This window comes from Parambassis ranga, chromosome 18 (assembly GCF_900634625.1).
Source record: "Parambassis ranga chromosome 18, fParRan2.1, whole genome shotgun sequence".
Classification (NCBI taxonomy): Eukaryota; Metazoa; Chordata; class Actinopteri; family Ambassidae; genus Parambassis; species Parambassis ranga.
In genome coordinates, this window is record NC_041038.1 from 13,032,667 (window position 1) to 13,056,539 (window position 23,873).

The following is a 23,873-nucleotide window of genomic DNA, read 5'->3' on the forward strand; positions in this document are numbered from 1 at the left end:
GGAACCTCCCACTGAGACTCAAAACGGCTCTTCAGAAACAAACGGGTGACGTCACGGAAGCTCTGTCCATAGTTTTTACTGTCAATGGTCCTGACCCATGTTTGTAGGAAACCTCTCAAAGATGTTTCTTCATTTCAACCACACACGACTCATTCAGACAAACATCCAACCCAGCAGCAGCAGAGAAAGTCTCCAGCACAGCAACTTTGTTTTATGACGCAGTGAAACTCCAATCCACCACTGCCTGTTAAGAGTCTGTTTGAAGTCTCCTGTTGCATCAAACACACACACACGGGTCTGAAACACTGGCAGACAGCTGACAGTCAATCACATCAGCCTTTGATTTATTTTGGGAGGAAGAGTCTGACATCTAAGACAAAAGAAAGCAGCAAAGAGCATGGCTGATTTCCAGCTTCAGAAATACTCAACAATGTCTCACCACATGAAAGGAACTGTCAGACTTTGAACTTTCCCATGGTCCTTGAATGCAGCGTGTGTCAAAAACTCTAAGCTTATCAAGCCACTTTATTCTACTTGTCTGAAATTCAATTACCCCAAAACACAAAATGTCGGTACAAACAGGACACAGCCAGGAAGCCACGGGGGTCTCACTCAGAGAGTCTGTGTTTTATCCACGTGCTTCACCTTTAATGACTTTTTTATTCTTCTTTGCTGCCATCTTTCTAGTCTCCACCGAAAGGAGCAACTATTCCATACCGACCCAGCCCGACCCCAGGGACTGTGCTGCTGGCAGGAAACCAGGTGAGCATGTCAGCAGGACTGAAGGAATGAGTGGTTAAAGAGAGGGGGGGAGGAGCTGTGGGAGGACAGGTGGATGGATGGACGAGGAGGTGATGGATCCGTGAGTCAATACATAATTTATTGTTTGAGAATTTGCTGAAGTTTGCAGTTTGAATGTGATTGAAAATACACATAAACTTTGCTGAATGAGTTCAGAGCAGCTGCTGCGATGTTCTTAATACTTAGAAACTTCTCTCTAACCGTTAAAGTGGAACATGGACACAAAGCTGTGAATAACTTTCCGGTAGTACCTGAACGCATCATGTGTGAGTCCTGTAGGAAAATCTGAGCACATCTCTACATGTCTGAGTTAAAAACCCTCCAAACATAAAGAGTTTACTCCAACAAACATCCTGTCCCCCTCAGCAGCCAGCAGGACGCCATGATGGAGTCACATGACCAACACTCAGAGAGTCTCTGTCTGAGTTATATTATTAATGTTTAGTGACTGGAAGACTTTGTAAAATTTGCTGTGATGGAAGCATCACTCGAACCTGCTCTCAGACCCTCTGGTTTTATTCAGTGACACCAGATATGCACAGTACTTCTGCTAAAGTCAGCGTACAACACACACACACACTGGGTGTGTCTGCATGACAACACTGTTTGATCATTTGTGCAGTGTTAACCCTCTGTGAACACAGCCTGTGTGAATGCTGGACAGACAGGAAGGCTTCAGTCTGTGATGATTCGCTGCTGTCAAATGTAGCAGCTAGCGTTAGCTCAGGGTTTGTCTGGGTATTTCTGATCTTCTCACAGACTTCCTTCAGTTCGACAGAATGTTAACTTTCAGTGCAGATCTTTCGTGGTAAACTGCAGCAGGGTTTGGACGATCCAACACTCTGACCCAGTTTGCCTCCAATTAGAACAAAGTACCAGAACCCTGCATCCATGTCTCCCTTTGTACTTTGACCTCGGAGAAGTTTTCACGGATGCTTAATTGGTTGAAAAAAGTTCTTCCCGTGTGCGCTCAGCCTCGGCGCTCCAGTTTGTCATGTGGTCACGCGTCGTCAGGCTGTGACAAGACGGGAGTCTGCGCCGTCATCGGGGGGGTGTCCGCTGTCTGTGTGTGTGTGTGTGTGTCTGTCTGTCTGTCTGTGTGTGTGTGTGTGTGTGTCTGTGTCTCTGTGTGTGTGTCTCTGTCTGTGTCTGTGTGTGTGTATGTCTGTGTGTGTGTGTGTGTGTGTGTGTCTCTGTCTGTGTCTGTGTGTGTGTCTCTCCGTGTGTGTGTCTCTGTGTGTGAGACAGCACTGACTCTGCTTGTGTCTCTGTGTCGGCTGAAGGTGTTCGAGGCGTCAGACTTCGGCTCTCACCCCCTGTTCTCTGTGGCACAGGGAGGAGTGGACCTGCAGCAAGTGAGTATGGCCGCCTGGGGGTCAGAGGGGCGAGGGGGTCAAAGGTCACATTCACAATTCAAGCTGATTTATACCTGCATGATGATATATATATATGTTCTGATGACGGTAGCAGAAGACGCAGGTTCTTGGGGGGTTTCCTGCCTTAACCTTCCTACAGCCTGACAGGACGGTCTGGACTCTCCAGGTGTTCCATCATTTCATACATGCTGATGGTTTATATCAGCCTCTGTATGAAGGACACACTGACTGTGTAAACTAAAAACTATAAAGTCCTCCAGGATGAAGCAGCGTCACACTCCGCCTGGGATCAGGGTGACGGAGGACTAGCTGCTGGAGCAGCAGGAGAACATTTTCATTTCATTTTAGACAGCGGTGAAGAAAACTGAACAAACAAATCAGAGCTGCGAGTTTACCGAGAGCAGAAAGAAGTGAAACACAAAACCAAACACCTTCAGGTCGGCTCGGAGTGAGATGGGGGATGCGGAGCGGTCCCGCCCAGTGTCCCATCTATACTAGCTTCTTAAAAAAGAACAAGTTCTGCTGCATCAAAGACCTGGTTTTATTTATTTAACATCTCCAATGAGACAAAACAAACACTGTGGTGGACACTGTCTCCTCTGCTCGTCTACAACCTGCAGTCACAGCACAGTCAAAGTCAAACTGTCTCAGTGCAGAGTTCTCTGTCCACCTGTCACCTCCTCTGTCCCGAGCCTCCATCAGCTCCTGTTACTGTGTTTTAACTGACACTCAGGGCCCTGCACCTCACACAGACACACACAGACAGACACGCACACACAGACACACACTCAAACAGACACGCACAGACAGACACTCACACACAGACACAGACAGACAGACACACACACACACACACAGACAGACACACTGCAGATTAACAGTTGGTCCTCAGAGACTTGCAGCAGACAGACAGGTTAGAACACAGAGAAAGACAGAAACACTTTACACCATCACACTGGCAGGGTGTGTGTGTCTGTGTGTGTGTGTCTGTCTGTGTGTCTGTGTGTGTGTGTGTCTGTGTGTGTGTGTGTGTCTGTGTGTGTGTGTCTGTCTGTGTGTCTGTGTGTGTGTGTGTTTGTGTGTGTGTGTTTGTGTGTCTGTGTGGTGTGTGTGTGTCTGTGTGTCTGTCTGTGTGTCTGTCTGTGTCTGTGTGTGTGTGTGTGTCTGTGTGTGTGTCTGTCTGTGTGTGTGTGTGTGTCTGTCTGTGTGTGTGTGTCTGTCTGTGTGTGTCTGTGTGTGTCTCTGTGTGTGTCTGTGTGTGTCTCTGTGTGTGTGTCTGTCTGTGTGTGTCTGTGTGTCTGTGTGTCTGTGTGTGTGTGTGTCTGTGTGTGTGTGTCTGTGTGTGTGTGTCTGTGTGTGTCTCTGTGTGTGTGTCTGTCTGTGTGTGTCTGTGTCTGTGTGTGTGTGTGTGTGTGTGTGTGTGTGTCTGTCTGTGTGTCTGTGTGTGTGTGTGTGTCTGTGAGTGTGTGTGTGTCTGTGTGTGTGTGTGTGTGTGTGTGTGTCTGTCTGTGTCTGTGTGTGTCTGTGTGTCTGTGTGTGTCTGTGTGTGTGTGTCTGTGTGTGTGTGTGTCTGTGTGTCTGTCTGTGTGTGTGTGTGTCTGTGTGTCTGTCTGTGTCTGTCTGTGTCTGTGTGTCTGTGTGTGTGTGTCTGTGTGTGTGTGTGTGTGTGTGTGTGTGTGTGTGTGTGTGTGTCTGTGTGTCTGTCTGTGTCTGTCTGTGTCTGTGTGTCTGTGTGTGTGTGTGTCTGTGTGTGTCTGTGTGTCTGTGTCTGTGTGTGTGTGTCTGTGTCTGTGTGTCTGTGTGTGTGTGTGTGTGTGTCAGTCAGCCACTCTTTTTATCCAGCCCTTAATTAATCCAGTTTAAACACAGTCACTTCAGTTATGATTGTAGCAGAGACTGAATTCAGAACTGACCACCATCATGTTTTCAAAGAATTTCCAGTCAGAGTGTGTGTGTGTCTGTGTGTGTTTAGAATCACTCAGGTGTTCAGACAGAGATCAGCTGCAGGTCAGACAGACTCTCTGAGTGTTGGTCATGTGACTGCTGCTCACAGTGACTCCATCATGGCGTCCTGCTGGCTGCTGAGGAGGACAGGACTTTTAGATTTTTACAGAAAGACACACATGGGTGTTTGGAGTAATGTCACCTGACCTGTGAAAATCCACTTCAGGAGGTTCAGGTTTTGTGTCGTCCCTGTAAGACACACACACACACACAGGTCTGTGGAGCTGCTGTTCCTCTGCATCCCTGCACTAACATCAGGAGTTCAGCAGCTCTGTTATATAAGGTGTGCTGAACCTCAGGGAGTCTTTTCCATGCACACACACCATCCTGTCCCTCCACACACACACACACACACACTGCTCCCAGCCCGTCTTCCTTCGCCTCTGGATGTTCTCCTTCTCTTTGAAGTTCAGTTTGGGAAGCTGGTCTGAGATCTCTGAGATAAAAGGGGACAGCAGCTCTTTTCAGCTCTGTGTGTGTGTACTGTTGGTGAAGTGGCCGAACCCACAAGCATCATAGACTGTAACGAGTGTTTGTGTGTTTGTGTGTTTGTGTGTTGCAGACGTACGCGGTGCAGAGCCACTACGGCATTCCACATTCAGAGGTAAGACGTCTGCATGACGAGCAGCACGGCAGATCGTTCGGTTTGTTTTCAGCAGCTCATTAATGGATCTGTTGTCACCTCTCAGTTAGCAAAGCTGCACCAGCTCTCCATGCAGCAGCAGGGCCTGGCCCCCATCAGCCACTCAGCTGCACAGGTTCTACCAGGTACACACACACACAGCTGTGTCGTCGTGAATCATGTGTTTCATTTGTGTAAATGTAATTCCTGCTTCCCAATCAATCAACAATCAATCCCTCCCTCTCTCTCTCTGTCTCAGGAGGGGTGGAGGCCAGCTCTCAAACTACGTCTCAGGAGCTCCTCATTCCAAACGACGTGAGTCACAGACAACAGACGATGACACATGACAACACACGCCTGAGCCTTTCCACAGGGGGCGCTCTGGAAACAGTCCAGAATTTAAAGCCACTTTACATCAGACACAAAGTCCTGCTCCTCCACACACACACACACACAGTGTGTCCTCCTGCGGCCCTGCAGAGCAGCTAACATCTTTGTTTAACCCTTATTCAGCCAGAACAGACCTGTGTGTCCTGACCGAGCCCGGCAGCAACTCAGGAAAACATGTCAGCTTCCACCAGCACACAATCCAATGGTACATATGACATGTGACAGTTCACAGACTGCACAATATAACGACAATAATCAGGCGCAGCTGCATCCCGAGCTTCAGCCTCTGTCATGTCCCCTCACTCTGAAGCCTTCTGGGCTGTGAGGCGCTCAGTGAGCAGTTCAGTGTCGTGCTCAAGGACACGTGACATTTGATGGACGTGTTGACTGTTGTGAGGTCAGAGCCGTGACCTCTTTGCTCATATGACAGCCCCCCCCCCCCTCGTCCTCGTGCATCCATCACAGGCAGTGACTGAGCTCAGCTGTTTGAAGACACAGTCAGCTGCAGGTCAGTGATTACACAGCTGTTTATGTCTTTCTGTAGGAGCCCACACATCGTGTGTGTGTGTGTGTGTGTGTGTGTGTGTGTGTGTGTGTGTCTGGTCGCACTAATGAAGCTGAAACAGTGTTTATGTGGCATTGCGCCCTCCTGTGGCAGTGTGAATAAGTGCTCGGACATCTGTGAGCACATGGTGTTTTTGTCGTATGAATGTGTTCATGTTTGGAGGGTGATTATCGATCACTGAGGTTTGAGGCAGGCTGGATGAAGTGCTCCATGACGCCTGCGCTGCTGCTGGTCCCTGTATTAGCAGTTTGGTAAAGGCAGGAGCCCCTCAGGTGAAACCTGGAGGAGGTTTTTGTGTTCCTGCAGAACTTCATGCACACTGTGCATGTTCAGGTGAATCAAAAATGCAGGGGGGGGGGGGGGGTGCTGAGCCAGCTCAGAGGGGGGAAATGAAACACTGGCTGCAGTTAGCATGAATAAAATATGGATTATCCATCTAGAAAATAAGGACAAGTGAAAAATTCATCACTACATCCAGCGTCAGTACGAACCTGACCTCCTTTGTATCACTTAGCTTGGTACTCATTGTTAAAGCTGTCACTGCTGGTTAGCTAATGCTAGCTGTCAGACTTCCACACCAACCAACCCAGTGATGTCACCACCTCTGCTGGGACAAGATGGAGGTATAGATGCTGAAAGATGTGGAAATAAATCGGATTATTTGGATCCTGCTTCACAGTTAAACCTGAGGGACAATTCATCTTTACATCATGCTAACCACAGTTAGCGTTTCATTTCCTCTTTAAAACCATTGACAGTAAATGGTGAAGCTTCCTTGAAGCCACCAGTTTCTGAAGAGCTGCTCCAGGACGCTCTGACCGCCGCCATGTTGGCAGGAGGGGGAGCACGAGTGGAGCTGAGGCGGGCAGGAAAATAAATAAAACAGAAACGGTGCCCGGGGCCGAATGAACGAGATGTTTGGTTACCATAGAAGCATCAGTAACCAGCATTCTGAACTAACGCAGTGAGAGCCAGGCTGGATGCGCCGTAGACTGAGGCCTCCTCTGATGTTTATGTTTACCCCATCTTGGCATCTTTAAGCATGGGAGGACAGACAGAGAAACTCTGCGTCTCTGCTCTGACAGGATAATCAACGCCTCCACAGGTGCTGCCACCTCGCACGTATAAATGAAGCTGCAGCTTCACGGCCTCCGAGCGACGTTAGCATGTGCCAGCTCACACAGGGAAACGGCTCACACTGAGAGAGCAGAGCTGTTTGTTTGTATGTGAATGTGTCAGTGAGCAGGGCAGCTTAATGACACCCTGCAGCTCACAGTCAGAGGTTTACCAGCCTCCCTCTCCTTCAGTAAACCTCTGAATTACAGGGGCAGCAGGGAGTAACCCAAAAATAGTCCAAGGCCCCGTCCTCTTCCTCCTCTGCTGATTTTCACCCAGCGTCTCTGACACAACCTTGGAGGAGGTGTGAAAGCTGAGGCTCGTGGTCCCACTCAGGGCCGTTCCTTTAAGCCACTTTTGTTCACGGCTGAAACGATTTTTTGGTTTAGTGGTTTAAGGCTGATTAATTAATTAGTTGGCAGCAGAGAGCGCTGATCTGAGCCGGAGGGCCGCTCTGACGTCGACCCCACAGAACAGATGTGAGACACAACAGTGATTACAAGCTGCTGGGACGTGACAGTCCCATTTACCTTTACCACAGAGTAACAGAGGAGTCACAGCTGCAGCCCCTCTGCACTCCGAGCAGAGCATCCAGTCACTGAGAGCAGAGCTGCAGCTGACAGGTCACGCTGCAACCTGCAGCACTGAGAAATGAACCCTTCAGACAGATTTAGCTGTGCATCATACTGTAATGCACTATAATCATTTAATAGACTGCAGGACTGAGCCTTGAATCCCAGAAACCTGTTAGCATGTTAGCACTTCCTGTCCCCTCAGTGTGTGTTCTGAATGTTAGCATGTTAGCACTTCCTGTCCCCTCAGTGTGTGTGTTGAATGTTAGCATGTTAGCTCTTCCTGTCCCCTCAGTGTGTGTTGAATGTTAGCATGTTAGCACTTCCTGTCCCCTCACTGTGTGTGTTGAATGTTAGCATGTTAGCACTTCCTGTCCCCTCAGTGTGTGTTCTGAATGTTAGCATGTTAGCTCTTCCTGTCCCCTCAGTGTGTGTGTTGAATGTTAGCATGTTAGCACTTCCTGTCCCCTCAGTGTGTGTTCTGAATGTTAGCACGTTAGCTCTTCCTGTCCCCTCAGTGTGTGTGTTGAATGTTAGCATGTTAGCACTTCCTGTCCCCTCAGTGTGTGTTCTGAATGTTAGCACGTTAGCTCTTCCTGTCCCCTCAGTGTGTGTGTTGAATGTTAGCATGTTAGCACTTCCTGTCCCCTCAGTGTGTTGAATGTTAGCATGTTAGCACTTCCTGTCCCCTCAGTGTGTTGAATGTTAGCATGTTAGCTCTTCCTGTCCCCTCAGTGTGTTGAATGTTAGCATGTTAGCACTTCCTGTCCCCTCAGTGTGTTGAATGTTAGCATGTTAGCACTTCCTGTCCCCTCAGGGTGTGTTGAATGTTAGCACGTTAGCACTTCCTGTCCCCTCAGTGTGTGTTGAATGTTAGCATGTTAGCACTTCCTGTTAGCTTGTGGTGATCATATTTAGGCTTCTGACATCATGAGGTGGAGTTCATTAGTGAAGATGATCCTGCTGAGCTACACCTGTGAGGATCATTAACTTTATTGCTTTTATGTAATAATCCGAAAGACAATGGAGGACTCTGATTGGCTGTTTGAGATGCTAACTTCCTGTATAAACTTCTCTGATGATTATTGATATTATAGACGACCATGTTCTTGTAAACATTCCTTTTATTGTCTCTGCTGGACATGGTGTCCTGGACACATGTATGACCAGTGATGCTTCAGGAGTGCACGCCGTCAGTGTGACGACTCACAGGAGGACTCCCATGATGCACTGAGAGGTCGGGCTGTGGTTAGAGGGGGATGTCACACAAACAGTTCCTGAGCTGGTTGTTGTCAGCTGGCAGTTTGTCTCCACAGTGTCACACACACACACTTATGTGAGCTGCTGCCAGGAATAGCTCAGAGCTGGTTGGTCAGATAATTTGTGGAGATGAGACAGCGCGGCGTGCAGAGAGGCTGTAACAGGGACGAACACTGAGTGTGTCCTTCAGTAAAATATAGACGTGGTCCATGGACAGTTGGAGACAAAATGTTCCCGTCTGTGAAAATCAGTCGTTCTTTTTCAAATATTTACCGTCTTCTGTTTCATAAAGACTAAATGAAGGAATTCTGACGATGGAATCAGTTCTTAGCAGAGCCCGATGATTCTCAGTCATCCCAGAGCTTAAAGCAGGACGTTTTAGGAAAGATTGTTCTTTGTTTCCTAATGAAAGGAGCATGTTCAGAAGTGTTATTTACATGAGAAGGATTTCAAATCTGTATGTTCCAGAGGTATCTGTTCATGACCTCCCTCTGAGGTGACGGAGCTTTATCAGTATTGTGTGTTAATGAGCTGAGCATTCATTAGCTGTTGACTCTTCTCGGGGACCACACACTGCTGATGTATTCATCCATCTTTGTGTGCGACATGACGCACTCAGGAAGTGTGTGTGTGAGTGCAGCGGGTCACACCGTGAGTTTCTGATCTGACTGAGGATTTAAGAGGCAAGAGTTCAACGTGGCTTTGTTTTCTTGGGAACCTGGTGTTTGTAGTACCCGGCTAACATCAGATGTGCAGTATTTGAATTAAGCCTGAGTGTGGAACGCTTGTGCTGTGAGTTTCGGCAGACTCCTGCAGTGATAGGCGGCCTCTCATTCCTTACCTTCAGCTCTGACACCGAGGAGACGCAGCGCCTCGTATTTACCCCTCAGAAAGGACCCTAATGAGACGCACTTATTGTCCACAGTGACACGGCAACTGTCGCTGTGTTGTTGCTCTGACACACTGCCTGACTAAAACCCCCTCTGGGACCAGTATAGCTGCTGCTGGCTGACGCTCGCTGAGCTCCTGGCAGGCGGATGAGTCAGAGTTCAGCACCTGTTGGTGCTCCACACTGCTGGTGGACAGCAGCAGATAACAAGATGGCTGAAAGAGCGGCGAGCAGAGACAGCGGCGCTCAGCCGGAGGACAGCAGGGTCTGACATCAGCAGGAAACAGTGTGTGTGTGATGATGCACTCACAGGACTTTCTAAGACTTCAGCCACACTGCGTCTGTCAGCCATTTTTATTCAGCAGTCAGGGGAGCTCCAGAATAATTTGAATATCAAACTTTATTTGTACAACATGTTCAGACAACTTAAGGTTCTTTACACACAGAGTGCTGAAGACATCACCTACAGCCCAGCAGGAGGAAACTTAGAAACACAGAGATGAGTCCTGACACTGCTGCTCATCCTCATGATGGACGGACTCCTGCTCTGTTCTCTGTAGTTATTCCAGCTGCTGGAAACAGCTGCTCAGCTGGAACAGATGTCCGCACACACACACACACACTCAGTATCACTCAGAGGAGTGTCACACACACCGCTCATCACACAGGCAGCATGCGTCTCCACATCCTAATCCTGCCCGTCTCCTGCTCCTCACAGCTGATTGGCTCCATCATCGGTCGTCAGGGCACCAAGATTAATGAGATCCGGCAGGTATCGGGCGCTCAGATCAAGATCGGCAGTCAGCTGGACAGCACCAGCGACCGACACGTCACCATCACCGGGACGCCGATAGCCATCAACCTGGCTCAGTACCTGATCACCTCATGGTGAGTATCACATGTGCAGCAGCAGCCAGGGACCCCACCCAAAAACCAGATGGAGGACACTCCTCTATCTCTGACCTCTGGTCTTATCATGTTCACAAGTCAGTTTCAAAAATCAGGACGGGTTACTGCACAGTCACTTCCTGTTCCTGTATCACATGGTCTCCGCCTCTGCCCCGCCCCTTCAGCAGTGGGACCAGCCCATCAGGAGCAGGTTCAGGTTGCTGCAGACTGTCCGAGTGTCACCAGCTCACTGTGACTAGATTTAGAAGCTAATGCTAAAACAAACGTTGCTAACTCATCTTTGTGATGCTAATTTTGCTGCTAGCTGTGCAGATATCTGACGTTAGCAAACATTAGAGTGGAGCATCACAGCAGCTTCATGAAGAATATCTCCAGGAGCATCACCTCACACTAAAGAGGCTGGTCCACACACACACACACACACACACACACACACACACACACTTTAATACCAGCAGCATGAATATGTAAATTCGTGATTGGACTCTGGATGAAATTGATATTTCACTTACCACTCATCCTGCTGCTGACAGCGGTGGAGGATAGGTCGGACACACACACACACACAGACACACACACACAGGTCAGAGAGGGGACAGACTGATGCTGGAGAACAGAGACAGATTCACTCTTTTCCATTTCTAATCAGTTACAGAAAGAGGAAGTGATCTCTACGTCTCCTCGCGGTCACGCCGCTCACTGGCTGAAGGACAGCAGCTCTTCACATTCCGCTGCCTCGCAGATCCACTGATATTTATTGCATGCTTTTTTACAGCACATTGTGTTCTGCGTCCTGATTGGCTGTAGACCATCGTCAGTCGGTCTCCTCCGTGCAGTGTGTACAGTGCAGAATGCGTCCAGCTTTGGTTTCACCATTAACGAGGGACCACTGTATTAGATTTGGTTGAACTCAACAAGCACCATACACAGGAAGTGATGTCACAGCTCGTTGCTCATCATCAGAGCTGTCCAGTCAGGTTGTGACCTCGGCCATGTGACCACTAAAGACCTCATTTCTGTTTGGGTGCAGACCAACAGAACCAAACTGCCTCACATCATCTGATCCCATCAGTGTGAGCGTGCTGACGGTGACGTGCTGCTGACAGCCACGCCGCTCTGCGCCGCGCCGCTCTGCGGCGCGCCGCTCTGCGCCGCGCCGCTCTGCACGCCTGTGTGTTTGTGACAAATGGAGGTTGACCCCTCTGATGTGACTCCTTTTATCTGCGGTTGATTATTCATGCCTGTGAGCGCGCTCCCTGTGGACCTTCATGTGCAATTAGGAAACCTGTCAGACTCAAACACACAAAGGCGAAAAGCTACAGGATGCAGCACGTGTTTCCATTCTGAGGCAGCAAAGATGGCCGCCACCGAGCCACCAGTGTTTACAGGCCTGAGCGCTGATGCTGTGAAGGTGTTAGCTCTGACATCATATATAGACCTTTGAGGAAAGGATCAGTTTACTGCAGAGCTGCTTCTTCAGGGTCAGGACAGAGGGTGGGAATATCAAATACACTGTGATATAGCGTTGGTCCTATTGTCTTGTACAGGTGGTTCTTTCAGAGCCACAGTAAGACACAATAAATAAATAATAAATAATAATAATAAATGTCCATATTACTGCAGAAAATGTCAATCAAGCATGTGCAGTAGTTTAGTTGTATTGATCAGAATCTTGTTTGTCTTAAAGTAAAAACAGTTCATGGTAAAATCGTGATTTTATCATGATAACATCGGGATATGTTTTTGCCCACCCATACACACACCTAACCTTTAAACAAACACAGATGGAGAATTCAGATTCTTCGTTTCTATGGAAACACAGATCAGATGAAAAGGATTGTTGTGTTCAGAGCTGCAGCCGCTTTGTGTGGACGTTATTTAAAGGATGTGACCTGTGTATTCAGACAGGAAACAGCAGGCATCTGGGTTCCTATTGAACATTCACGATCATTCCACTTATTGGAATTAACCCTGTGATCTAAAACACCATGGGGAAATCCCATTGGCTGTTTGTGGAGGGGAAACAGGAGATGCTAACTCAGAACTGAGTACTCAACAAAGTGAATCACCAAAAACTCCAACCTGTCCTCGTACAAGAATAGATTTTTATCACTCTATGTGATTTATACAGAATGAATGTACATTATATGAGCGTCTAATATTTACTAGTTGTCTATTTACTGTACTTTTAACCCCTTATTTCTCTGTCTGTGTAGTTGCTGCTCTGACTTTGTCAGGATGATGATATCTGACAGACATGCACACACACACACAGTGAGTGTTAGCACAGACGCTAACATGCACACACACACACACATACAGTGAGCGTTAGCACAGATGCTAACATGCACACACACATACAGTGAGCGTTAGCACAGATGCTAACGTGCACACACACACACACACACACACAGTGAGCGTTAGCACAGATGCTAACATGCACACACACACATACAGTGAGCGCTAGCACAGATGCTAATGTGCACACACATACAGTGAGCGTTAGCACAGATGCTAACGTGCACACACACACATACAGTGAGCGCTAGCACAGATGCCAACATGCACACACACACATACAGTGAGCGCTAGCACAGATGCTAATGTGCACACACACATACAGTGAGCGCTAGCACAGATGCTAATGTGCACACACACATACAGTGAGCGTTAGCACAGATGCTAACGTGCACGCACACACACACACAGTGAGCGTTAGCACAGATGCTAACGTGCACGTACAGTGGAGCTTTAACCTGTTCTCTTCAGCATGCTGTTTGTGAAGCTGCCTCCTTCCTGCTGAAGCGTCATGCTAATGTGTCTGTGATGGTTCTGTTCCCTCCTCCCTAAGCCCCTCCCCCCAAGCCATCACCCCGACTTATACAGCACACCCCCCATCTGTGCAGCGAACCCTCCTACAGTGATCTGTTGCAGAGACACACCTGTCCTCTGATTTCAGTTTGTTTCATTTTTCTCTCCAAAGACTCCTCTTTGTTTTTCTTTCATTTTCTTTATGATTTTTTTAACATGTCTTTTATTTAACCCTCTAACCCTTCTCCATCCAACCCTCCCTCCCCCCCAACCCGTCTCCTCCCCTCCCTCCACCCTCCGTCCCCTCCCCTCCCTCCACCTCACCCCTGTCCCTCCCCTCCTCCAGTTTAGAGACCGCCAAATCCACCGCCCAGTCCTCCTCCATGCCGTCTCCTGTTGACCTGACCATGAGCTTCACCCAGCCTGCCCCCCCTGCCTCTGCCTCGTCCTCCTCCTCCTCCCCCCTGGCAGCGATGGGTGCCGCACTGCCCCACGCTCCAATCCTGGGCGCCCCCTACGCCCTCCCCCTCTCCAGCCTCCTGGGAGTAAAATCCATCCCCTACCTGGCACTCTCCACCCCTCCCGCCTCAGCAGCAGCAGCAGCGGCGGCGGCGGCGGCGATCGGAGCCCCCATGTTGCCGGGCTCGGTGCAGACGGCGGCGACAGCTGTTCCTGTTCCAGCCCACGCAGCGGCGGCCCTGGCCTCCTACACGGCCAAGATCTCATCCTCAGCCAACGGGATGAAGAAGCCGGAGAGGCAGAAGTTTGCGCCGTACTGATGACACAGGATCTCTGAGGTAGCTCCTGGCTGGTGTTAACGGGGGCACATTCTGTTCCACTTCTTGCACTCTCTCACCTCTCTCTGCCTCTCCGTCTGTTATTCTCTCCTTCGATTATAAAAGTGGGACAGTTGGAACATGTTAAACATCGCGGCCATGTGCAGCAGCAGCCAGGTTTTTTTTTTGAGGTTTAAACATGACAACAAAGGACCGGCCACACCAAGAAGCCTCACTGTAAAGACACCAGAACCACAGTTAGCATCCATGTTGTTCTGTTTTCGTAGTGACTCCAGGAGCCCCGAGGAGCCTTCTGTTCGGGTAATTAGCGTGCAATACCACAAGGGGGCAGTAATGAGTTCAGGTGGTCTGTTACACCATGCTGCCGAGCATCTGGAGCACAGATGTCAAAGATGGTTCCTCCAAGGACTGGACATGTTCAAACATCCAGATATCTGTGTGGATTCACAGGCTGTCAGTCAGCACCAGCTACACCCGACTCCACATCTCCGTACGCAGACACAGGGCTGCTGCAGGGTCCTGTAGAACTTTCTAGAATGTGATCCAGAACATCAGCTGATGTCCTGAGAGTCGACAGAAGTGATCACAGTGTGTGAACCTGCAGTACAAACCGCAGCCAATCGATTGATCGGTGCTGACCAGCTGACCTGGACCAGATGCAGCCCAGACCATGACACTACCACCACCATGCTTCACAGATGGGCTGAGGTTCTGATGTTGCTATAGCTATATTTTCCCAGCACCCCTCTGGTTTGTCCAGATGAGTCTGTGTTTATTCATCTCTGGAGCTTTTAGAGCTTCAGGCTGAAGGGAGGTGTGTCCAGTATTTGACTGGATATGAAGTGTTCTGATTGGCTGTCTGGCTGCGAAAGTGTTCCTGACACTTCATTTATAACATTTATTAATAGCCGTCATTCTTGGTGTGGACGGTCCTGAGGGGTCTGACAGTCGCCCGCTCCGTGTCCATGCTGTCTTCTGCTTACTCCCCAGTCTGCAGACCAGCCTGGACCCCGAGCTGCTGGAAAACCCTGCGAACAGAGCTGGATGTCTGTCTGAGATATGAAGCAGACAGAGGACGTCCACCTTCCTGCTTCCACATCTTTAGTCAAACATCCCATTCATCAAAGCTTTTAAAGAGGCGTGAGGAGGACCGTGGTCCCGATCATCAGCACGGAGCACGGAGGGTTTGGAAAATATGACAATCCTGTACAGCAGCTTTCTAACGGACCGCCATGTTTTAATAAACCTCTCAGGGTCAGTGACGTCCCTCTGTCTCAGACAGACAGCCCCGCAGGCAGAGCTGCACGGTCCCCTCAGACAGACGCCCGATGTTTCCATGTCTCACACCAGGCCGTCACATGTGGACGCTCTGTCCGGTTCACATCCTCTCACGTTAGAGCGCCAGTTTGGCCGAGTCTCGGCTCGTCTGATTGGCTGCATGAGCTCTGCAGTGAGAACAGGAAGCAGCCGAAGCAGCGCCGCATGCAGAGACACATCCATTAGTCTGATGTTTCCATCGCCATCTTCCAGCCGTCCCACTCCGCCCGCTTCAGTTGCAGCAGCTGGGCGCTCAGAGTTTCTCGTGTTGGAGGTCGTTTGGGCCGCTAAAGCCTGTAAAAGCCATAGAGACTGATCCGCTCCGTCCTGTTGTATACTCGCATATTTCTGGACTCTTACTCCCTCAGAGTTTCTATCACTGGTCACTAACACTGAGCTGAAGCACTCGGCTTTTCTATACGATGATGTCGACTTGTACATTCTCTCTGCTTCCTCCTCTCTGTTGTATAGTTTCTGTTTTTAAATGTGTTTAAATTATTTTTTAACTTATTCAATGAGTATTACACTTATAGATTTGTTTTCCAACATGGCTGCAGGTAAATACTGTAAACTGTACTTTATCGGTTTTTTAATTTTATTAGGTGTGTAAAGATAATTATTACTGTACGCTAATAACCAGATGTTTCTGTTAGAAGTTTAGTGTTTTCACATGTGAGCTCAAACTGGATATTCCACCACACACACACACACACACACACACACACTGCTCTGCTTTCAGCCTCCACAGAACTCGAATGAACGATGAGCGACCGCCTCCCGCCTGAAATCTGATTTAGTTACTGTGTGTTTAACTTGATGTTTTGAAAGCCGTGATCAGAAGTGCAGCTCATCAATAACCGTCAGCTGGTGGCAGACTGATCAGAGACATGCTGAGATAAGAGAGTCATCCGTCACAGTTTGTGCTGCGAGGTGACGAACCAGGACTTCCTGATCATACATTTAAACATCAGTCAATTATTCATGCAACTTGAAGCTATTAATTATGATCGATTGATTATTTTAAATGATCCCAACGATCAGCAGAGCCTGCACCAAAACTAGCTGCAGTTCACCCCGCTCACACTGGAGACAGTCAGTCCAGCTGGAGTAGGATTAAATCCAGATCACCTTTAAGCTGGATACGTTCAGACCTATTGTCAAATCTGGCTATCACACCTGTCCACACTCGATCCAGCCTAACCCGGCTTATTTGTTGTCCTCCAAACCACTAGGTGGCGCCTCGTAATATCCGAGTCCGTTCATGCATTTTTTTTTGTCGTCGCTCGTTCTTTAATTTGTTTCGGTTCTAAAGCAGTTTGTTCCTTTGTAGCCCTGTGGAAAATAAACTCGGGGCAAAGCTGTCGTAGTCCGACGGTTGTTTACATACGACTTTTGTACGCGACCCAGACACTGTCCCCGTGAACCAGAAGTATGACGTCGCTAGCGGGACTTGCTAGCTGCATTTGCGTTCAGACCTGAGCCAGATGTAAGCCGATCCAGCTAGATCCACCTCCGAGAGGTTTACTGAGATCAATCCAGATATATCCAGATACGGCCCGAATCCTGCTCTAGCCGGATTGATTTCCCCAGTGTGGACGGGGTCTAGGCGCTGTGGGGTCGTCCTCCATATGTATAGATATAATCTAATTCCCAGTGCTGAGATATGAAGCTGATGTGAAAGTGTTAAAACTGCAGTTCCCCCTGCAGCCTCTAGGGGCGGGCTCTAACAGTGAGCACCCCCTGGAGGAGCAGGAACAGGAAGTGGTCTGCTGGTAGGGAAAGGCAGCAACAGGCTCTTCATCTGAAAGAGGATCCGAGTGATCAGAACCAGTATGGATCAGCACCGGATGAAGCGGTGCATGTGGATCCAGCTGTCCTGCAGTGACTGATGAGGATCAGGTGTGTGTGGGTCTGTGTTGTAGTTCTGTGTGAACGCAGCCGGCAGCGTCTTTGATTTTAACCCTTCCAGCTGATGCACGGTTTAACTCCCGAGTCAGACTAATGCTGCATGTTTGCTTGGCCTCACTAACACACACACACATGTAAATACACACACCATTAAGTCAGTGTAACACACACACACACACACAAAGTCTTTGCACTGACTGTGGAATTAAAGCAATACTAAACAGAGCCGTGAGTAGCTGCAGCGGCAGGCTGGCGTCACAGCGCCCGTCCATCCTGTGCTGCTCGTCGCTCCTTCCTGTTAAATATTCAACACTTATTTTTATAAAGTCTGATAAGTGTTCCTGTGTCCTCATCGTCCAGCGTCCTTCATCCGTCTGCATGACTCTGACTTGAATTGATGTCTATGCAACAAACACGTGTGTGTGTCTGTGTGTGTGTGTGTCTGTGTGTCTGAGGTTGGGCTCGGTGACCCTCGTGGACGCTGTGCTGGTGCTCGTGACGTGCAGCTGAAGTGAAAGGGCTACAGGACACTACGGCTCTGACCCACAATGCATCTGCCTGAGGGGCACTAAGAGAGGCGATGGCTGCTCAGGCCACACCGACGATGATAACAACAACAACATTCTGAATATCTGTAGTTCAAACTCTTCTGTCTACATCTACAATGAGCTCCAGACTGAGCACAGGTTCAGGTGTGCAGACCAGGAGCACTGGACCAGAGCTGGACCTCAGAGCTGGACCTCAGAGCTGGACCTCAGAGCTGGACCTCAGAGCTGCAGGATCCTGAGAGGAGAACACACTGAAGGAGAGTTCAATACATTTTGAATTATGAATGTCAGAATTCTGGGATTACAGCTCTGATTAGAGGGAAAAACATTAAAATGCAACATTAAGTCAAAACAAACAGTCTGAGAGACGAACGTCAGACTTCCTGGATTAATGTCAGTCGTTCTGAGAAATAATCTGAGGGAGGTCCTGACCTTCACAGAACAGACAGGAAGTGACATCAGAGTCTGGTCCTTCAAGGTTAAATGAGAAACAGTCAAAACTTTACAAACTACTGTTAAAAACGTCTCGAACCCGAGAGGACACAGAACTCAGCTAGAGACAGGTTTCACAATAAGATCTTCAGATTCTGTCCTTCAGACGTCTGTTTGTCCTGGTTCATTCTTTCATCGGCAGGAATTTAGTTCTCATCTCTCAAAAAATCAAAAAACTGCAGCTCTGAGTTCTGATTTATACAAAATAATCCCAGAAGAAACTTCAGCCTGCTGCACGTTCATGAGGACGCACCATACAGTGTGTGTGTGTGTGTCTGTGTGTGTGTCTGTGTCTGTGTGCGTGTGAACGTTGCTGCTCTTCAGGGTTGTGTTGCTCAGAACAGCAGGATGGAGGTTCATTTCTCATTCCACACACACACACACACACACGTCCACTCTGAGCAGAGCGAGTGCTGATGAATATTATTGCACTTGAACATGAAGGATCCGTTGTGCGTCGTCTGCTCGCCGCCCTGTGAAGACGGCAGCTTTGCTCTTTGTGTGTCCGCCTGATGTTTGTGATGTTTTCTTTCCATTCATGTCATGTTCTAATAAATTAAACTCACACTGATGAAAACCGTTTCTGTCTTTGATGCAGCTGCTAAGATTCAATTCAGACATTCTGAGATTAAAGTCACAAGTTTCAGATTAAAATCTGCAATTATTGATCACTGATGTCAGCTCAACACACACAGTTACACACATCACACCAGCAGGGCGGCGACAACAGCGCACACATCAGCTGAGTTCAGCTGTACAGAGCATGAAGAGACACACACACAGGAATATAACACCCGTCATCAACACAACTGATTAACACACAACAAGACTGACAACTCATCCATCCAGCCCTTCGGCCTGTAAATCCAATCAGCTCACACACACAGACACACACAGTCCCACAGGAGCAGATGCTCTGAAGGTCTGACAACGCAATCACAAGACTTATCCATCACAACCGGCAGAGGAGGACACACACACACACACACACACACTGTACCAGGCAGTGAACAAACACACGAGTGACATTTGCTTTGGCTGACAAACACAAAGCTACAGAGAGACGTGCAGCAGGGCAGACACACAAACATCCATCACATGCAAACACAAAGAGCCACACACAGCTGCTCAGTCACTGTTCACCTGCTAACGTAAACCAATCAGATCAAAGCTGCTGGGCTCTCTGACAGCTAGCATGTAGCAGCTAGCATGTGTGTAGAGGACTGTTGTGTCTCTGTGAGGACAATATGAGCATGAAGACACTTTGACTGAAGATAAGATAAGATAAGATAAGATAAAACTTTATTAATCCCGAAGGAAATTCTTGTGCCAGAGGTATCAAGTTACATTAAATGCAGTTAAGTACAGAGTATAAGTATAAGTGTCACTATAATCCAAAAAAGAGTACAGTACGCAGTATGAGCACAATATATGATACATGGATACAAATATGGAGATGTAAGGTGCTAAGTAAACATAATATAGACAAGTGGAGGGAATGACAGTGATGCCTGACATGATTATCTAGCGCTTCTCCCTACAGAAAGGGGAGGAGTTATACAGTCTGATGGCCTCTGGCAGGAAGGAGCTCCTGTGGCGTTCTGTGCTGCTCCTCGTAGTCTCAGTCTACCGCTGAATGTGCTCCTGTAGGACAGCAGTGTGTCGTGCAGGGGGTGAGACGTGTTGTTACGAATACTGAGGAGTTTCCTCAGTATCCTCCTCTCCGTCACCTCCACCACAGACTCCAGCTCCACTCCCAGCACCGAGCCAGCCTTCCTAATGAGCTTGTTGAGTCTGTTGGTGTCGGCCGTCTTCATCCTGCTGCCCCAGCACACTGCAGCGTAGAAGATGACGCTGGAGACCACCGAGTGGTAAAACATCTGCAGCATGGTCTGGCAGACGTTAAAGGACCTGAGTCTCCTCAGTAGATACAGGCGACTCTGTCCCTTCCTGTATGTTGCCTCTGCATTTGTGGACCAGTCCAGTTTGTGGTCAATGTGGACACCCAGGTATTTGTAGCTGTCCACAATGTCCACGTTGGTACCCTTGATGCTGACCGGGTTAGGGAGTGTCTGGTGCTTCCTGAAGTCCACCACCAGCTCTCTTGTGTTTGTGACATTCAGCTGCAGGTGGTTCTGTCCGCACCACTCCACAAAGCTGTCCACCACACTCATATACTCCACCTCCCGACCTCTGCTGGTACAGCCCACAATGGCAGAGTCATCCGAGAACTTCTGCAGGTGGCAGGACTGTGAGCAGTGTCTGAAGTCCGATGTATAGAGTGTGAACAGGAATGGAGACAGTACCGTGCCCTGGGGTGCCCCCGTGCTGCTCACTATCGTGTCCGAGACGGTGTTCCTCAGCCTCACAAATTGTGGTCGACCTGTAAGATAGTTAGTGATCCAGGTGACCAGTGGGGTCTCTACCTGCATGTCCAGGAGCTTCCTATTCAAAAGGGCAGGCTGCACGGTGTTAAACACACTGGAAAAATCAAAGAACATGATTCTAACAGTGTTACCTGCCTCCTCCAAGTAGGTGTGTGCTCTGTGCAGCAGGTAGATGATGGCGTCCTCCACTCCAATACGGGGCTGGTAAGCAAACTGCAGGGGGTCGAGCGATGGTTCCACAACAGCACGCAGGTGTTTCAGGACCAGCCTCTCCAGAGACTTCATCACATGTGAAACAAACTGATCAAAGCAGAAAAGTCTTCAAGAAGCAACAGACACAGAACTGACAGCACTTCCTGACTGGACTCTGATTGGACAGAACTGACAGCACTTCCTGACTGGACTCTGATTGGACAGAACTGACAGCACTTCCTGACTGGACTCTGATTGGACAGAACTGACAGCACTTCCTGACTGGACTCTGATTGGACAGAACCAAACCTCAGCACCAGCTCAGAGCCTGGAGGAGAACGGTCTCTGTGCAGCACGGTGGACACTGGTGGAGCTGCACAGCCGCAGACCTGAGCAGAGTCCTCCACCAATCAGCTGGGTTCAGAGGAGGAAACAGGAAGTCACAAACCAACCATGAACAGGTTAAAGTGAAGCTACGGAGTGAGCCTCCTCTTCCTCTGCACATCTGTACTCAGCTGTGATATTTACCCAGCCTTCATCAGCAGCTCCTCCTCCTCTTCCTCCTCCTCCATCATCTCCTGCTGTACAGCGCAGGCAGCTGATTTTTAGCGAGCATGCGGCGGCGGTGACCCGTCCCTCTTGTTATTTTGAGCCTGTTTGAGCTGCACTCATTGACAGCAGAGCTTTGAGCTCATTCAGGTGAACCTGCTTTAAAGAGAGTCAGTGCTGCCTCCATGTTTTCTTCCATGTCCTCTGGATGTGTTGGACCTCCCATGATTCCACATCAACATGTCATCAGCGCTCTGTCTCCGGCCTGTGAACGCCTCAGCTGATCAGACACAATCATCTTCATCTTCAAAATTCTAATCTGTTCACAAACCAGACCTGAGCTCAGCTCCACCCGGTGGAGGAGGCCTCCTCTGAGCTGACGCACGTGTATGTGCTGCCCCCTTGTGTTCAAACTGCAGACTGCTGAGGCCACTCTAAGGAGGTAAAGAGACGATGCACCAGCTGCAGCTAAAGGATGCGCTGATGTTTAAGAGGTGGTGTCAGCAGGAGGAGTCTGAGTCTGCGTTCATCAGCTCACACCTCAACCCTTAGAGTCTCACTCAGAACACGTCCCGATCCACCAGCACGAAACAACAACAGAAGGAATGAGAGAGGACCGTCGGGCCGCTCTGTTGGTTCTGCTGCTCAGGAAACGGTCACATTACTAATGGATGTCACAGGGTTCTGCCTGCAGGCCTCTGATGCACGGCTCAGACACAACATGTGTACGTAGGCCTGTGGTGTGTGGGACGAATGTGAGTCTGTAGTGCAAGTGTGTGTGTCTGTGTGTGTTTGTGTGTTTATCTGTGTGTGTGTGTGTTTGTGTGTTAGTGTGTGTCAGTGTGTGTCAGTGTGTGTGTCAGTGTGTGTGTGTCAGTGTCTGTCAGTGTGTGTGTCAGTGTGCCAGTGTGTGTCAGTGTGTGTGTTAGTGTGTGTCAGTGTGTGCCTGTGTGTGTGTTAGTGTGTGTGTCAGTGTGTGTGTGTGTCAGTGTGTGTGTTAGTGTGTGTCTGTGTGTCAGTGTGTGTGTCTGTGTGTGTGTTAGTGTGTGTTGGTGTGTGTGTTAGTGTGTGTCAGTGTGTGTCAGTGTGTGTGTTAGTGTGTGTGTCAGTGTGTGTGTCAGTGTGTGTGTGTCAGTGTGTGTGTCAGTGTGTGTGTGTCAGTGTGTGTCAGTGTGCCAGTGTGTGTCAGTGTGTGTGTTAGTGTGTGTGTCAGTGTGTGCCTGTGTGTGTGTCAGTGTGTGTGTTAGTGTGTGTGTTGGTGTGTGTGTTAGTGTGTGTCAGTGTGTGTCAGTGTGTGTGTTAGTGTGTGTGTCAGTGTGTGTGTCAGTGTGTGTGTGTCAGTGTGTGTGTCAGTGTGTGTGTGTCTTTGTGTGTGTGTCTGTGTGTGTGTCAGTGTGTGTGTTAGTGTGTGTCTGTGTGTGTGTGTGCCTGTGTGTTTGTGTGTCTGTGTGTGTGTTTGTCTGTGTGTCTGTGTGTGTGTATGTGAGTGTGTGTCTGTGTGTGTTTGTCTGTGTGTGTGTATGTGAGTGTGTGTGTGTGTTTGTGTGTTTGTGTGTCTGTGAGTGAGTGTGTGTGTGTGTGTGTCTGTGTGTGTGTGTGCCTGTGTGTTTGTGTGTCTGTGTGTGTGTTTGTCTGTGTGTTTGTGTATGTGTGTTTGTGTGTGTTTGTCTGTGTGTGTCTGTGTGTGTGTGTGTGTTTGTCTGTGTGTGTGTATGTGAGTGTGTGTGTCTGTGTGTGTATGTGAGTGTGTGTGTTTGTCTGTGTGTTTGTGTGTTTGTCTGTGTGTGTCTGTGTGTTTGTCTGTGTGTGTGTGTCTGTGAGTGTGAGTGTGTGTTTGTGAGTGTGTGTCTGTGTTTGTGAGTGTGTGTGTGTGTCTGTGTGTTTGTGTGTGTTTGTGTGTGTGTCTGTCTGTGTCTGTGTGTGTTTGTCTGTGTGTCTGTGTGTGTGAGTGTGTGTTTGTGAGTGTGTGTCTGTGTGTGTGTGTCTGTGTTTGTGAGTGTGTGTCTGTGTGTGTTTGTGTGTGTGTCTGTGTGTGTGAGTGTGTGTTTGTGAGTGTGTGTCTGTGTGTGTGTGTTTGTCTTTGTGTGTCTGTCTGTGTGTCTGTGTTTGTCTGTGTGTGTTTGTCTGTGTGTGTCTGTTTGTCTGTGTGTGTCTGTCTGTGTGTCTGTGTGTGTGTGTGTGTGTGTTTGTCTGTGTGTGTGTTTGTCTGTGTGTGTGTGTCTGTTTGTCTGTTTGTGTGTCTGTGTGTGTGTGTGTTTGTGTGTCTGTGTGTGTGTGTTTGTCTTTGTGTGTCTGTCTGTGTGTCTGTGTCTGTGTGTGTGTGTTTGTCTGTGTGTGTGTTTGTCTGTGTGTGTGTGTGTGTGTGTGT

General features: G+C 48.8%; 1 protein-coding gene across 2 annotated transcripts in view; it reads left to right on the forward strand.

The window, feature by feature from the left end:
- pcbp4 (poly(rC) binding protein 4) overlaps positions 1-16,767 on the forward strand; it is a 73,609-nt gene extending 56,842 nt beyond the window's left edge. The window contains exons 9-15 of one of the 2 annotated variants that reach the window (XM_028429489.1): positions 688-762; positions 2,085-2,156; positions 4,744-4,785; positions 4,871-4,949; positions 5,063-5,118; positions 10,314-10,483; positions 13,662-16,767. In XM_028429489.1, coding sequence (XP_028285290.1) covers positions 688-762; positions 2,085-2,156; positions 4,744-4,785; positions 4,871-4,949; positions 5,063-5,118; positions 10,314-10,483; positions 13,662-14,094 — 927 coding nt within the window. In that variant the 3' untranslated portion in view covers positions 14,095-16,767. Of the gene's footprint in view, positions 1-687; positions 763-2,084; positions 2,157-4,743; positions 4,786-4,870; positions 4,950-5,062; positions 5,119-10,313; positions 10,484-13,355; positions 13,490-13,661 lie in introns of those variants that run through there. The other variant, XM_028429491.1, reaches the window with a different exon arrangement.
- Positions 16,768-23,873: the final 7,106 nt, after the last annotated feature.